The 18,185-nt window shown below is 35.1% G+C and overlaps 1 protein-coding gene across 1 annotated transcript in view; it reads right to left on the bottom strand.

Moving 5' to 3' along the window:
* The window catches only part of Lama2 (laminin, alpha 2), a 544,126-nt gene that overhangs the window by 79,822 nt on the left and 446,119 nt on the right, over positions 1-18,185 (bottom strand). The window contains exons 39-40 of the mRNA XM_013026778.1: positions 17,741-17,904; positions 14,991-15,129 (exon numbers count right to left, since the gene is read on the bottom strand). Of these exons, the coding sequence (XP_012882232.1) occupies positions 14,991-15,129; positions 17,741-17,904 (303 nt within the window). The remainder of the gene's footprint in view (positions 1-14,990; positions 15,130-17,740; positions 17,905-18,185) is intronic.

Below are 18,185 nucleotides of genomic sequence, written 5' to 3'. Positions count from 1 at the left end.
ATAGTGTTTGCTCCCTAGCAATCATTACATAATGCATATATACCAACAGATAAATCAAATAGAGTCTTATGTGTAAATTTTAAATTGGAAAAGCATTTCAGGGTGCAAGTGAGCTGGTGAATGGTAATGCATATTGCTGAAGTTATAAATCTGAGCTTGGTTTAATCCCAGACATGACATTCTTCAAAGACTTCTGCCGTGCCTACTAACATTGTGCTAATCAGTCATGTCATCTGAGCATTAAGCTAGAACAGATTACAGAACCTGGCGCTTCCATGATGTAATTTATTTTAATGTATTACTCCAACTTTGTATGTATGTGTATGTGGTACTGGGCACAGATTCTCTGACATGCTAGGCAAGTACTCTACCATACCATTGGTGTATATCCCAGCTTCTTTTTTTATATTCTATTTTTCACAAGAGGAATTGACTTTAGATAACTTTATGATATCAACAAAAAGACGTATTAGAAGCATCGGCGTAAGATCATATATATGGTAACTTACACCTGATCTAGAGGACTGTGGTTCAGGATTGTAGTTTCAATCTATTGCATTTCTAAAATCAGCAAAAAAGCAGAGATGGAGGCATGGCTCAAATGGTAGAGCTCTTTTTTAACAAGAATCTGAGTTTAGCTACAGGAATGCCAACAATCAGAGAGAGAGAAAGAGAGAGAGGAGAGAGAGAGAGAGAGAGAGAGAGAGAGAGAAGGATGGAAGGAAGGAAGGAAGAAAGTAAAAGAAAGAAAGATATTTGCATAAGTAGAAAGATATGGAGCATAGTTTTTTTTTTTTTACAAAAGACTACCTTAGAAAATCATTCTATGAAAAACTGACGTTTCATATGAGGAAAACAAGAATTCTTGGACTCACGTTTTATCTGAGAATGAGTACAGTTAGTCCTTATTTATCCTAGTTAGTGTCATTTATCTTGGAAAAAAAGGTTAGTATAAAAATGAATGGCATACCACCCAGTGTGTTTACATGTAGATGTATAAGCACATTCTAGCTACCACAAATGAGGGAAACCATGCAACCTGCATTTCTCTGAGTCTGGCTTACTTCACTTAATATAATTTTTTCCGAATCTTTCCATTTCCTTAAGAATAGTATAATATTCTTTCTGAATGAAGAGTAGAATTCCATTGTGTATAAATACCACATTTTCTGGATCCATTTGTCCAGAGGGTCATCTGTGCTGATTCTGTATCTTGGCTATGGTACTGGGAGGTAAGCAAGTGATTACAAATGAATTAACTAAAATGTAACAGAGCCTATGGAAAGCTCAAATAGTATAATTCTTTAGAAAGACCAAGTCAAAGTCTAACAAAATAAGTATCAGGAAATGAGTAATTGCAAGAGGGGGGGCTGAGGGGGGAGGGTTTGAAGAATGAAAGGGGAAGGGGAGAGAATGCAGGCAAGAATTCATTGCATATACCACAGACTGGAGAAAAATAAGCGAAGGAGAGGGCTGAAGGGGGTGGAAGATAGTGAAGGGGTGGCACGGCTCAAGATGCAGTGCATACATGAGCTGCTTTCTTAAATGGCAAAAAACCAAAATATAACCTAAAAATTAAGAAAAAATGGAGGAAGGGGTGGGATGGGAGGCGGGGGTGTGAATGTTGAAAGAGGTGACACTGATCAAGGCTCACTGTATTCATAAACTACTTTGGTGAATGGCAACCCTTTGTACAACTACTTAAAGATAATAAACATATTTAAGAATGGCATAAAGTTAAGACATTTTACTGAAAAAGTAAGTCCAAGTTTCCAAGATACATTCTGTATTTGGTTCGGTTCATACACATTTGTTCCCTTGCTTATACATTTTATGAATGAAATGAATTTGATAGGAAATTAGAAAGAAGGGGTAAAGATTAGATATGCACAGAGTGACATAGAATGAATGTGAACAATCTGTTTGGACAGTGCAGAAAAAGTAAAAGTAGAAAGGAGAAGTTTCAAGGCTTACAAATGTGAGACAGTTTGGAGAGTGTAGTTCTTTCTAGATGCTGATACTGGTGTAGTAAAATAATTAGAATTGATAATTCAAAATGGCAGCCCTGAATCATCAAGATAATATGGGTCACTTAGATAAAACTTAAAAAAAATAACAGTTTTATCTATAGCTTCAGAATGTTTTCATAACAGCCCAACCTGGGTCACAATTAAAAAAATCCATCATCTTAAAACTAATTGTGCATATAAAAATGCAAGCAGAATATTAAAGGTGGGAGAGTGTTTACTTGCTGTGCAATAGAAAATTAAAGAAAATGGATGGGAGGAAGAGGAAAGGAGAAGGACCCACTAACATGGAAAGAGGTTTAATTGTGAGCCATGGATATTGTTGACGGATTTTGATCAGTCATGACCACTACTTATTTACTTTTACTTCTAAATACCTGTCAGAAGTTATTGAGATAATTGGTACCAACTGCACGTCCTTAGCATTCTTAATTTGAAGTTTGAACATATGTCTAGCCATAAAACCACCACAACAAAGTAGAGCGTACATGCCATTTCCTTTTAATCATTCATCTTCAGATGGAAACATCTTATTTTCCCAAGTTTTCACTTTAGACAATTTTATATAAATGGAATCAAAATGTATTTTTTCATATGTCTTCTTTAACTCAATATATTCTGACATTTATCCATGTTGGCTGTGTATGTGCATATGTGTGTATTTCTTTTTATTAGTAATATTTCCTTATAAGGCTATGCCACAAAGACATTTACACATTTATCACTTGATGGACATTCAGGGTAGTTTTGAGTTTAGGCTGTTATACTTTTTGGACAATTTTATATTTCTATTATCTTTAAGGGGTTATACACAGGGTTTACCATTTAAGTACAATGTACCTTGATCGATATCTCCCTTTTCATTATTCTCCCCCATCACTCAAAACCCAACTCCTCCTTTCACTTTCCCTAGTTTTGGCTATTTTCATAGAATTTCTATGGCTGTTTCTGTGCAACTCTGCAAGTGCCTATGCTCTTTTTTTCCTCTAAGAGTGAACATATAGAAGCAAATAGTTGAGAGTGCCAAAGCAATTCAATGTTGGTTGGCATACAGTATTTTCTTAATATCCTTCACTTCCTGTAAATGCTTTTACCTTTTCTGTTCCTTTCTAAGTTTTTCTGAGTCTCTTTTTGATCCTTCATTTCACCCTTCAGTCTTCATCCAACAAGAGTGAGCTCTATTCACTGACACCCCCCACTATTTTCTATCTTTTTTTCCACTTCTGCATATTGTTGGTTTTTTGTTTCAACATACTTTGTATCCCCTGCTCTTTAGGAAGGCAAATTTCTCCCTGGATTCTTAGTCACCCATTGTGTGCTCAGATATCAGAGGATTGGAGGAATATATGGGTACATAGGAATGAGAGTGGAAACAATTTAAGACAGGGCAGAGAGGTAGGGGGCTTTTGATGTGAAGAAAGGAAAACAAGTATTTAAGCTCCATAGGACTGCAGAGTTCACAGTAGGTAGTGGATATATTGGATTTCGAATGTACTAGGTGGATAGCCTCAGTTTCTAGAAGGGCTGAATATCAGGCTAAGGAAACAAGGCAATGGGCTTTCCAGCCACTGATGGTTTCAGAGCAGAAGAATATTACACAGTTAGAGGTGACATTAGTAAGGGTAGTTAAAAGAACTGTATGGGCACAAAGGATCTATAGTTGGTTGTTGGGAAAATAGATAGGAAGAAGAAAATGTCAACCTCAGACAAGGTCTGTAGAACTGAGAGGTCTGGATGTACGAGATATGAAAGAAATCAGGCTGCAGTGTCTCCAGATGCACTCCCAAATATTAAAGTGAAGATCGAATGGCATACAATTGTCAGTTATAAACAATCTGCCAAGAATCCAGGCTTGGAACAAAGCTTTGCATCTGACAAGGGAATGGAAAATACTAGCATCTCATGGATGAACAGAACTGTTTCAACTCATTGGGATTTGGAGGGACCTTCTTCCAACAAGCCTTAGTGGTTACTGGAGCACAGCATCAGAATCAGGAGAGGTGATGAAGCAGCATTTTCCAAGCTAATTATACTTCATAAATATTCATAAGCACTGCATCTCATGTTTGGCACTTTGTCTACAATGTATGTGAAATACAAACAAGGTCTGTAACAAAGTATCACAAGATATTTTGTTTTTTGCTTTTTTGAAGCTTTAAAAAATAAATGTGTGAATATTTTCTGTGTAATACATGCAATGTATATTTATGTGCACATATAAATGATAAAAATGATATACAATATAGAATTCATTATTATATGTAAGTTTTGGTATGCATTATTAGCTCATACTAATTTAGAGAAATAGTTTAAGACAGAGTTGAAAGTGTACAGGAAAAAATAAAGCTATAAAGACTGAAAGTTTATCAGAGGGCTTGGTACTCAATTGCATTCTAATTTGTATTAGTTTTCTTCTTCCTATTATTTGGTAAATACAGTGACTATTATGGAAGTGTAAAATTAGGAGATGAAGAATATATTAATTTACATAACAAAATATTTTAGATGTTTCAAGTCAGCTCTGACTTCTATATTTTCCTGATGGTGTTGGGAGGGAGTGGAGAAATAAATGAAAAGTCACTTATAAAGAAAAATGACCTCTGTTGTGAGGAGAGCATCGTTGTCAGAGGAGGTTCTGTTGGGAAAGCCAGATGTAAAGGAGGAATCCTAAGGTAAGTCACAGCTTATCAGGCTGGTAACTCTGAGCCGCCCCCTCTCCCTCCCAGATATTCTTCTAAACAAACTTCATATTATTTTTTCCAGTTACTTCTATAATGGTCCTCAAGTACTCTTATTAGAGACACATTTTTTTGAATTAATTGAGAGAGTTGCCTCTAAGAAGAAATGCAGAATGTTTGTTTTTGTTTTTCTTTAAGGGGAATGGTAACTGACAATTTATCATTTATCCAACATTTCCTCTTTACAAAATCACTTATTTTAGAAGACAAATTTTACATATTTTCAGAGGGATTCATTTGCCAAGGTCATATGTTAGCTTGCATGACCTCAAATTTAAAATATTTTCAGTGTTTTAAATGTGCAGGGTATATGTAAAGTTAACGATTAATTTCATTGTGTTTATGTAATGTACAAATCAGAAGAGCTTATATTTTGCTGTGTTAGACTACTATCAAAGTTCAGAGGTAAAGTTCTCACTATAGTAAAGCAAATTCTCAGACAAAATGGTGGAATCTAGCTCAGTTTACATTCAAAGATACAATTTTTGAAACTATTTTTTAAATATTCAATGCATCTCTTATGAAACTAGGAAAATTGATGGGTAGGGTTGAGTTGGGAGAGATGGGAGAGACTGAAGAGACAGGTAATATGGACCACCTTATGAATTGACATGTGGAAGGGTAATTCCTTTGTATAACTACTAAAAGCTAATAAAATACCTTAAAAATGTGTGCATGATGCTAATTAACATATTAAATTAAAAGTTAATTATGCAAAATCACCCCCCTTTGTGCAAAAAGTACTTGTAGAAGAAAAGGTATGGGCAAACATACCAAGATATTATAATTACTTGTGATTAGTGGGATTATGCACATTTTAAAAGGTTTTAGTAGTGATTTATTTTAGTATAACAAGGTAATGTAGGGGAATATGGAGATGTGATAAACAGCTCCTAGTCTCTATATAGGAAATGAGCATTAAAGACTGTCTATATCATGTCCTCCCTGTTGTCTGTATTTCCCATTGTATATAGTGGACACAAGCAGCTTTTGCAACTATTATAAAGATTATATACAGTTAAAAAAAAGAAATTACTTTGTATCCATTTAAGTATATGGTGTCATATAAACTCCATGTTTAAAGTACCTCAGGTTACTAAAATGGAAGAGTGATCAGAGATGAGCCAAAAAACAACTCAAAAAAGATGTCCATGGTCAGAAGTCTGTTGAAAAACTGCAACTTCCTGGCATTGCTCAGGGTATCCTAGGATCCTGAGGGATTGGTGAGTCTGTGGACGACTGGATCCAACTGAGCACACAAAGGAGACTCAAGGATGAAGTACAAAATCATCCAAATTGCTTATGAGAACTGGAACTTGTGACTGTGAAGCTTTAGTTTGATGGAAACACCAAGTAATCCTTGGATTTCTCCCAGTAAAGTATGCGATCTATAACTTCTCCAGCCCCCACGGAAAGCACCGACCTTTCACAATGAGGCTGGATTGGGGCCTGCAGCTGCACATGAGAAGTTGTATGAGTGATCACTATGCCATGTCTTGATTTTGCATAAAAGTCATGGAGACAATCTTAGTTTTCTATCTAGATAATGTCCAGAATCAAGGCCAACATGATAGGATGGTCTCACTTCCCTGTTATTCTATTGCCAGGTGAAGTCCTAAGTAATAGCCAGAATGGTACCATCATCATTGATGCCTTGAAGGATATTAGTTCAAACTTACATTGTGTCACAGCACCATCCCAAGGAGCATTTGTGACTGTGATACAAACCCTTTGACTACATATGTTTCAAGCCCTGAAAATTTAAATACATCTAATGCTGTGTCATAAACTAGAACTTGCTTCTCTGCTTCCAAGAGACTATTATTTAATTATTGACACAAGTGAGTGTGATATAGCGTCGAGTGGGTTAATGCAGATCCTTTTTATACACAGAGACAATATTTTTCTATGAAGCTGATGTTCTACTGACATTTTTGTTTTTGCTATTGTGGGAATGATTTAGTACTTATATAAATTGCTGAGTTGCTAATGAAGAGGAAAAATGCTCACCATTTTGTGACAGACTCAACTGTGATATCAAGTATGATTTCATATCACATTCCCACTAACACTACACTGTATAAAATGTAAATTACAAAATTACAGATATTAACAAGGAGCTAAATTACTATCTGAATTTCTAGCAAGAAATGGCTGACATAAAATACAGAATATAAGTGAATAAAATTTGCAACTTGGCTGACACTGCACTTTATTGTAAGCTTTGCAAGCAATAGATATTCTAATAGCAAAGCCACTTCTGTAGAAAATAAAGGCTGTAAAATCACCTTTTAGTGTTCTTAAGGTATTTTGGTTTATCCAATTACAGAAAAGCAAATTTAAATAGGGCATACTGAAGAGAATACATGGCTTTATTCCTTAACATACGGTAATTACAAATGCCATAATGTTTACTCAGACTATAGGAAGATTCACAGGGCTCTGTTCTGTCATTTATTAACTGACAGAGAGAGTATCAGAATTTCACAAGTACAAGAAGTAAGAAAAATGAGGGCACAAATCACTTCATCTTGTATGTGTGGAACCCATCATTCATGGAATGGCAAGCAAAGCTCTAAGAACTTTTGTGTCAAGTTAAAAAGAAAACAGTAAAGAAGGCTAGGAATGTGGCTCAAGTGGTAGAGTGCCTACCTGGTAAGCACAAAGTCTTGAGTTCAAACTTCAGTACTACCACAATAAAGTAAACACAAAACCAGTAAAAGGTGTAAATATGGTGAAGCAACTGTCCTGGAAATTGGGATGGGAACTGCTCTAAGTGAAATACATCTCATTCATCATAGCAGAAATTTAAAAGACAATGCTGACACTAGTGACATCCATGATGGCATACTATTACTGAGAAACAGACTAGGAGAAGTACTAATTGAGAGATTTTGAAGGTCAATGCCTTCAGAAGTGAGCACAGTTAGGTCAGGGGCTTGTTGCTTAGAATTATCAGGCCTTCTTTGCAATGAAAAGAAATGTGCATCTATGATGACTCTAAAAATGAAATAAGGAAATTTAGAAACTCTTATTGGTGCAAAAGACTTCCTCCCCAGGCCTATTTTAAACTACTCTCTTTTTATTAGGACTGCTTTAAAAAATGTCTTAGTACCTGCATTTTAGTTAAAACACCGATTTAATAAAGAAATAATGCAAGCCTGCAGATGAGAATAGAAGCAAATTCAAACACTTGAGCTCTCTTATCAATATCCAGAATTAATCAACTTTGTGTTGTATTGCTCTTTAAACTATGCTATTTGGATATAATTTGATAAGATTTTATTTAAAGTTCCGCATTTCTACTTAAAGGCTGGATCTGTAGTTTTCCTTGGTAATATTGCTTTTTACAGGTATTTCTGTAAGGATTAGAGCAGCATTTTCTGCTCTTTTTTTCTTCTTCTAAATTTGGTGGGGGGAAATGTTTTACTTAACAGATCCTTGATTTTTATTGGACTGTGTTATTACATACTGTTTGATTCATTTAATGGTTATGAATCTACTCAGGTTTACTATTTTGTTTTGAATAAATTTTGATATATACTTAATGCTCATTTCATCTCAGTAATTAAATTCATTTTAAATGAATCTGCTCAAGTTCTCTAGTACATTTCTATTGATTTTCAACCTATAGGATGTGCAGAATTATGGTATACCATCTACTCTTCACCAGTTCATATGTGTGTATCTCTCTTTGTTTGCTTGATTATTTTTGTCATTTCTGTTTATTTGCCTGTTTACTCTAAGAATCAGCTTTCTGCTTTTCTCAACCCTGTCTAATGTTTTTTTCTACATCATTAATTTCGGCATCTGCATTTATTTCTTTCATTGTGCTTTTTCAAACTTCTTGAACAGAAACACGAGATAATTAGTTTTCGCTCTTAGCTTTTCCTAATGTCCCTATTTAAAACGATAAATTTTCCTATAAGCGTCACTTTATTTGCACCTGAACATTTGTGAAATTTTATGTGCATTCTGTTATTAAGTATTTAGCAACTTCAAATCCCATTTTTCCTTTGACTCCTGAATAATGGTGGTTTTTTTTTGTTTTTTGTCCTTTTAAAAATGGTTTTGGGCATCAATAGTGCATCAGTCCTTTGGAATTAACCTCGGATTTAGCTTCATTATGATCAATGTTGTCTAGGGTCCTTTGGGATCTTTAGAATTTGCTTATACTTGCTTTATATTCATAGATTTATTGTTGTTATTTCATGAGTATTTTACCTAATGGGATATATAGAAAAATTACCTAATTGTTATAAAGTTCTAGGAGGCTATTAAGTCATCTCAACTTATGGTACTTACCAAATCTTTACCCATCCATCCTTCCTTCCTTCCTTCCTTCCTTCCTTCCTCTCTCTCTTCCTCTCTCTCTCTTCCTCTCTCTGTTCCTTCCTTCCTTCCTTCCTTCCTTCCTTTCTTGCTTTCCCTGCCTTCTCTCTTCCCCCTCCCTCACTCCTTTCCTCCCTCCCTCTCTCTCTCTTCCTCTCTCTCTCTCTCTCTCTTTCTTTCTTTTCCTTCCTTCTCTCTCCCCCCTCACTCCTTCCCCCCTCTCTTTCTTTCTTTTCCATTTGGTTTATGAATACAATGCTTCTTGATCAGTCACCTCTTTCAATATTCTCACTCTCCTTCAAGCCACCCCTTCCATTTACTGCTTTTAATTTTGTAGTCTATACACTGGATTCATGACTTCATTCTCTCCTAGATAGCTCTCCTCGTTTGTTTACCCCTTTCCCCTTGGTCCACCCCCTTGCAAGTTTGCATTCCTGGGGATGATTTTGTTGGGCTTGCTTTGACTTTGTCTTTCTGTCATGCTTCCATTTCTTTAACCTATTAAGGTTGGCCTCACTCACTGTGCTTTCTAGTTTGGCATGACACCACTGAGTCACACATACATAGTACTGGTTTTCAATGTTTATTTTTATGATAGACGATTGCTTCCTGCTCATGTGCATACCTGAGTTGTGACCTGTTTAATTGGAGGCTTATTGTTACTACTGAGTTCACAAGCTTGTACCCTAAATCCAAATCCCCTCCTATGGTGACATAGTCTCATGGATTTTTCTTTCCCAGCTAGCCTGGAACCACAATGCTCCCAATGACAGCCTCCCATGTAGTTTGAGATAGCAGGTCCATACCACTGGGCCACATAAGAGTTGAGAAGGGAACTAGTGAACATTTTGGCCCACGTTGTCCTGAAATTGTGAGCCTCCAGTGCTCAGCCTCCAAAGTTACTAGGATTACATGCAGGAGACACTAATGCACAGTGTGTCCTGTCAGTTTTTAAGAGCCTCCAAACTGTTTTTGGTTCCAGATAGTCATTAAGCATTTCCTAGGTCTCTAGTCTGCTAGAGCTGGCTGCCCCAATTTAGACCTGCCAGATTCTATACAGCAAGAGTCAACCTTTCTTCTTGTTTTGTTTGTTTGTTTATTGTTGTTGTTATTGGTGCCATTCCTGGAGCTTGAACTTAGACTCTGGGCTCTGTTGCTGAATTTCTTTTAGCTCAAGGATAGTGTTCTACCACTTGACCTATAGCAACACTTCTGGACACAGACTTTCCTGCCCAGAGTGGCCTCGAACCATGATCAGATCTCAGCTTCTTGAGTAGCTAGGATTACAGGCATAAGTCACTGGCACCCAGGCTAATTCTCAACTATTGTGTCTCTGTATATCATCTAGGTGTGAGCCATATCCCATTTTTGTCAAAGAGGACTGCACAGTGGCAGCCCCATAGGATTATGGGGGGATAGTAACCTCATAGTTAAGTGTGTTTAAGTGTGCTCTGTGACATTCACATAAGTAAATTGCCTAATGCCACAGTTCTCAGAGCAGTAGGTGATGCATGACTGTGTGTGTCCTATTGTTTTTGCTCCCTGGAGACCTCTAACGCCATTATTTTTATTCTTCTAAAACTGAACTTGATGTTTAATCTGAAAAAAAAAAAACCTTTTAACTGCCTCCTTTTCATGTTTCTACTCTCTAACATTTTAGTCCTTTGGTTTGTAACTCTATGCATTAATAATTATTATCTGTACAATGCATCTTTAAGTTCTTTCATAGTTCCTATTTTTTTGGATCCTTTTTGTCTCTTTATTCTCCATGTTCTTTGATTTTTTTGCTGACATTCCTTTAAATAAATGTGATGGTAGTTCAGTGAATGGGGTAGATTTTTTAGTAGTTCAGAGCTTCCTATTGCGTTATTTATTTCCTGACCTGCCACAGAAGAGTAAATTTTCAAATACCTAGTTTATTCTTTTCACATTTGACCCCAAGAAAGAGAGAGATCTTTGTGAGGCTTCTGTGGATTTCGCTTCTCTTCATACTGATAATGAATACTGAGAAGTTGTGTTCAAGGGCAATTCACATAGTTATTAGAATACAAGAGTCAGTACTTTGAACATTAATTTCTTTTTCTGTATCCTCATCATGCTTCAGGTTATTTAGAAGACTATGATTTGCTTATGTTTAATACTGTTTCACTGAGAAAATGCATTAATTTCAAATTGCCTTTTATTTCTCTGTATTTTATATTGTTTTCCTAAAAGCAACTGAAAAATACCCGACCAAAAATTTCTGGAATCACAACTTCCAAGAAATAGGGTTTGTTGTGGCAAATCACTTGAAGCTGGAAACATACAGGAAACATTGAAGGCCACGGTAATGGTTAATTTGTGTCAATTTGTCAATGGGTGCCCAGACCACACATTCTTACTGAAGGGTCTGTGAGGGAGTTTCTGGATCCCAGGTATGTCTGAGCATCTTTTCATCAACAAGGGAACAGCCAGAACCAAAGACTGAAGGACCTGAGCTAGAAAATCTCATCTCATCTTTTCTGCCCTTGTGACTGGGATTTATACTATAGATGCCTTGTCAGACTTTTGAACTAGAACTGAACCAAATTACTGATGATCCCGGGTTTCTAGCTGGCAAGTTGTGGAATAACTCAGCCTCCATAATCATGTGAACTAATGCCTCAAAAATCTATCTATCTATCTATCTATCTATCTATCTATCTATCTATCTATCTATCTATCTATCTGTCTATCTATCTATCTATCTCTACCTTAAAATTATGTAGTCTACCATCTATATATAATTATTACCTACATAGCTAGAATCTACCTAATCAATCTATGCAATCTATTATCTATGTGCTAGCATCTATATGCCATCTATTATCTATCTAGCACCTATCTAATCTAATCATCTTTAGTTTCAATTTGTTCTGTTTGTATGGATAACCTTTTATTAGTCTGGCTTACATATATATGAATGTCTAGTGAAGAGTTAGCTAAAAGTTGATACAACTGAGAGTTTTAAGGGACATTGTGGATAGGTATATAAACAAGACAGAAATGGAGACAGAGAAAGTTTAAGTCAATGAGAGTAACTCCAAGATGAAGAAAAGGGACAAAAAAATAAATAGAAGGGTAAATTATTAGGGATAAGAATAATGCTATGGAGATACTAAAGAAAAAATAATATAGGAAGAAAACCAGCCTGGTACTGCCAGAAAACAGGCAGACAATAGGTCAAAATAGAAGGTTCAGAAATAAGTGTATACATTATAGTTAATGAATCTCCATATTCCATTACTTAAAATGTGTCACCTTTTTTCTCCCTTTCTTTCATCAAAGAGAAATATTAAATACAGAGATTGAATGTAGGGAAACAACACTATGTAGGACTTTTATTATCTTACATTTATAGAAAAATAGTATTAATTCTTGAATTATTTCTTAGTTTTTAAATAGTATTTCATCCTTACAATTAAAGAAAATATCATTAAAAGACTAGTAGCTACTATTCTTTATATAAGATACTATACAGTAAGCTGCAGTTGAATATAACCTCTCCTAACTTATAAAGAATGAACTAATTACAGGTTTTCTTTCTATTTTATTCTTAATTATCTGTATGTGATAAGTATACTTAAGTACATTTTTTTGAATTTTATTTTGGTGTAAAGGCATTGTACAGAGGGGTTACAGTTACATAAGTAAGGTAATGAGTACATTTCTTGTTACCCACTCCTTCATTTTTCTTCCAACCATGAAGCTGTTTCCAAAATATGGTCTCCATTTTGCTTAGAGGTGACTTCTACCTTATATTGTTTCTTTGCCTCTGTTATTTCAATGCCTTTTGTTTTCTTAAATTATCTCATCTCTGTTTTCACAGTGGTAATTGGTTGTTTTATTGCTTATCTATTAGGTCTTTTTTTCTGTGCTGCACATACTCCCTCTGTTCCTTTTATTTTTTCTTTCTAATTCATTATAAACATTCTTTCCAAAGCTAAACACAAATGACTACAGAACTCTCATCTACTGCTACCATTGAGTTCTTTTATAGATAAGTTATAAACCTAATCTGACTCTTTTCTCTTTATCTATAATACTAACAATAATACCAGCTCTTACATTTACAAGTTACCAGGTAATTGTCCAACTGAATGTTAGACAAATATATTCATTTTCCAGAAAAATAAATAATGTGTAATATCCTCTTAAAATTAAAGCTTTATTCTAGCCACAAACATATTCCAATACACTATTGGGGACAAATCTATATTTAGTCATTGAATAAAACTGTAATTCTCTTTAGATGGTTCTTTTTCAGGCATTTGATTATTTTTACACAGCTTATGGAAAGAAAGAAAGGAATAAAAATAAAGATGAATGGCTGAGAACTCATCATTGAGGTTAGACTATGAGGTAGGGGCATTAATGGTAAGGAGCTATTTCTTACTGTTAGCATCTTTGTATAGTTATTAGTCATCATGAAAATGAGGTTTCTTATGAGTAAAATGTAGTAATATTTTATAAAATTACTAAATGTGAGTGAAATTAGATCTCTTTGAAATTAGATCTCTTTAACATGACATTTTGGAGGAAATTTATGAAGTTGAAGCAATGAGAATCAAGATTTGCATTGACACCGAAGACTGTAAGTAGGCTCCAAGTACCTAAATGCAGAAGGAATCCCATTTCTTCACTCACTCAGGAGTAAACAAATTATGCCAGACATTGAGGTAAATGCTGAAGATGGTCATGCAAAAAGCATTAGATTAGATGACAATGGTGAACCTGAAAATTAGGGTCTGTAACAATATGATATTGTCTATAAGAAAATAGATGAAAACTTAGGTTAGATTTGAAAACCATTCCTATGGAAGAAGAAGTGTGCATAGGGAAATTTTGCAATGATTTTTGTCACTATCTTGAATTTAAAAAATAAACAAAATGTAAAGTGTGAGTTGAATTCATTATGAGGGGAAAATGGTAGTATTTCCAGATAAAATATGATATTGTCATCATGGTTACAATATAAGGATACATTGTGGTTTTTTTCATTTAACTAAGAGCTAACAAATATTTTCTTCAATATTGTAGCAAAGATAATCTTGATCTGTGTCTTGAATGTCATCATATATTTACATTATAATCTAAATCAAATATCCAAACTGGACTTACCCCAAAATTTTAGTACACATTTGGAAAGTCTGTATGAAGAATGTCTAAAAGATAGTTCTGAACATTTTACCTCCCAGTTTACCTCTTGTGAGATAGCTTTTCCTAAAATAGTATTACCAGAAACTACTGGACATCTTATTTGTAAAAGTATGATTTGTCACTCCTGAAGATAATTAAATAATAGGATATAACTTAGGATCCAAAACTCTAAAATGTTAGTTCCACATGCACTTTTAATAATGACCATAGCCTAAGGTAAAGAGATTTTCAGTCTACCAAATTAGCATATATAGTTTAGAAATACATAATCTGTTTTGTAGAAAGTACACTGGGTGGTCAAATTTTATATACACCAAAACCTAAGTGTGATTATTAACAGTAGTGTTCATTTTCAAGGCACTTATTATTACTGATGACATGTGGACTCCTGGTGATAAATTTCTTTCTGGAGTATTTTATTTGCCTGTTTTTGTTTTGTGAGCTATGCCACAAATCTGCTTGACATCTGTAATGATTTCAGGCCCCTGACAATGATAAGTAGTGGCTGACTGAGAAGAGAGTTTTGCTATGCTTACAGCATATTGAGGATTTATTTTGGGATAAAATTTAAAAGAGACCTTCAAATATATGTCAAGACGAGTATTCTCATCGACTAGCATTTTTAGAGATCACTTAAATTTGAAATTTTAGTTTAGGAATTTTTTTTTAAGATTGGCTTCTATACTAGTATCTTACCATACTACCAGTTTCTTACCAGTGTTGTAGCTTCCTGGGCCAAAGCTTTGGCTCCATTGGCAATTTTCTCAGCTTCATCAATGTAATCCTTAATGTTGCTATAAGCTTTGAAAGCTGCGGTGGCATTGAAGGAGATGTTTTTAGCCTCATCAAGGATTCTGGTAGATTGAATGAAAAAAAAATAGAACTTCATAGCAGCTAGAACTCAAATGAAGTACAACCTAGTTATGCTAAATATGGTTTCCACATGGTTATGGCTAATCCAATTAGAAGAATTACAAATCATAATGAGATACCTACTTATTTTACTGTGTTGTATATCTAAATTACCATTCTTTAACAAGTCTGCTATAAAAATGGCCAGTATGTCATGAAAACTTATTACATCCCCCAAATCCTCTTGCATGTATGTACATCAGGTAAGTGTTTGCAGTGAGATAATCCTGAACATTATTTGGGAAGCACACAGTAAGTTTCATAGCACTAGTGACACATTAATAGAATATATTTCACAAAATCTCACAGCAGTAAGTGCACCTTCACAGAAGATGAAGAAACCTCAGGAGGTTAAATCATACACTATAGTTCACAGGCTTCACATAGCCCTAGTGGAGGGCTAAGAATTTTTTGTTGTAACATCAACTTATCTGACCTTTTCTGCTTGACTCAGACATATACTAGTTATACAAATAAGGGAAACCATGGGACCTAAGTTTCTTTGGGCCTGGCTTACTTCACTTAATATAATTTTTCCAAGTCTTTCCATTTCCTAACAAATGGGGCAATGTCATTCTTTCTGATGGAGGCATAAACTCCATTGTGTATATATACCACATTTTCCTGATCCATTCATCTACTGAGGGGCATCTGGGTTGGTTCCATATCTTAGCTATGGTAAATAATGCTGCAATAAACATAGTCATGCTGGTAGCTTTAGTATGGTCTTCTTTATGATCATTTGGGTAAATGCCCAAAAGTGGGATTGCTGGGTCATAGGGGAGTTCTATGTGAAGTCTTTTGAGGAACCTCCATACTGCTTTCCAAAGTGGTTGAACAAGTTGATGTTAGGTGAAATGAACCCCAAGATAAGTATTCAAACGTTTTTTTCTTTCATGCAATTGTTTCTAACATATTAATAAGATGATTTCTATGTTGCTTTGTATGTCCCTCCTCCACGGTATAACCCCTGCTTTCACTGTACTTAATGTTGGTATAATTTGTGGAGGGGAAGAGTAAAAACAAATTGTTTAACTAAGGATACAGGTGGACTCATTGCAACAATGAAATGTACAAGTTGTTATGTCGAAAACAAACTTTACAACTTTAGTGGGGGGGGGGAGGGAGGATCGGGTGGGGAGAGGTGGGAGAGTATGGGAAGGGATGGGAAGGGGAAACAGAGGAGGCAACAATGCTTGATAGGAAATGTACTTGTTATCTTGCCCATGTAATTGTAACTCCTCTGTATGGTATTCTCACAATAAAAAAAAAAGTAAAAAAAAAAAAAAAAGAATTCCTTGCTGTTCCACCTACCAAACTTAAATGGCAAAAGTTTGTTACAAAGTGAACTGTGGCCAGGCACTGGTATCTCATACTTGTAATCATAGCTACTCGGAAGGCTGAGTTCTAAGATCTTGAAGTCAGATCAAGCAGTCACATTTATGAGATTTCTGTCTCCCATTGACCAGCAGTAAGCTGGAATTAGGTATGTGGCTAGAGTGGTAGAGTGTCAGACTTGGATAAAGCAAAGTAAGAAAGAGAGGCCCTGAGTTCAAGGCTCAGTGCTAGCACACACACACACACACACACACACACACACACACACACACACACACACAGAGGAATTGTGCAATGTAAACCTATATTTTTAAACAATAAAATTTCTTTTGCGATGTGAAGGGTAAACCAAAGGAGGAGGCTGCAATGCTTGGTAAGAAATGTATGCATTATCCTGCCCATGTAATTGTAACCCCTCTGTACAGTATGTTCACAAATAAACTAAAATTAAATTAAAAAAATTTCTTTTGCTTCAGTGAGTATCAAGTATGAGAATATAGCCTTGCACATGATTTCTAATAAAGACTTATTTGGAGAACTTATACGCAGGCCAATTTCCTGTTTTTATTGTGTCCACCACAAAAGTATAGGGAAAATATGTCACTTCTACATAGAATTGGCTGTTTGCCAATCAAACACTCCATTTCCTCGCACCTTTTTCTCCTCTAGCCATGCAATAATCCCAGAATTATGAGTTTCTATTCAAAGGAAAATATGTAATATCTTCCTGGAGTTCAAAAAAAAATAAAACAAAACACTGAAATTTTATGTCTAGATTCTTATGTTCAAAGGGCACCTTTTAATTGTAAATTGTTTTGATTCCAATAAAGTTATAAAACTGAAATTTAAAGCAGAATGTGTTTATAGGTTATTATTTAAATGCTAATAAGCAGGCAACCACTGTGCTTTCTAACAAAGAACAAAAAATACTTTTCTAAATATAGCCTAGGGTCATGTTCACTTCCTAACAAGCCCTATTTGAATCTACTTTTAACTTGCACTTAGCTGCCTTTGAATCCACTTTTAACTTGGACTTTCCAGTAGAGCTTTGCCTACGCTCTTCTCATTAGTATCTTCCATAGAAAGATAACATAGCTCTTTTGTTCATAATTATAGGAATTGAGACTTGAAAGTGATTGCTCTACCATTTCTGCTTGTCAAAACTGTTGGTCAAACATGAAGAAACACAGACATTTCCAATTACAAATGACATACCCGTCAAGTATAGCAGATGAGTCATTCAACTGAGCAGCGTGCCTCTCAGCCCGGGATACGTTCTCAGCAAGATTTCTGTCCTTTATTTCTTGGGAGAGGTCATCTATTTTATCTTTAAGCTCTTCAGACATTGGTGGCAATTTAGTTTGAATGTCTTCAACATACTGATAAGTAGAGAGAAGGAGAGGGCATTTTTTAAAAGCAAATAAATCCAAGCCTTCTTAAATTTATTAATTTCTCTCTGGGAGACCTAATTGCACACACTGTTTTTTATGAAACTTAGAATTTACTTGCATAGCAAAAAAGCAAATAGTGAATAAAAGCTGTTCTTTAATAAAAGAGAATTAGCGACTTTATGGAGCCAATTTATAGCAGAGAATCTATCTTTTTTTTTAAAAAGGTTACTTCCTAGCTATATATGTATAAATGACAGTCATTTAGGATC

The sequence above is a fragment of the Dipodomys ordii genome, unplaced genomic scaffold (assembly GCF_000151885.1).
Source record: "Dipodomys ordii isolate 6190 unplaced genomic scaffold, Dord_2.0 Scaffold97, whole genome shotgun sequence".
NCBI lineage: Eukaryota > Metazoa > Chordata > Mammalia > Rodentia > Heteromyidae > Dipodomys > Dipodomys ordii.
This window is presented reverse-complemented; position numbering and strand designations above follow the sequence as displayed.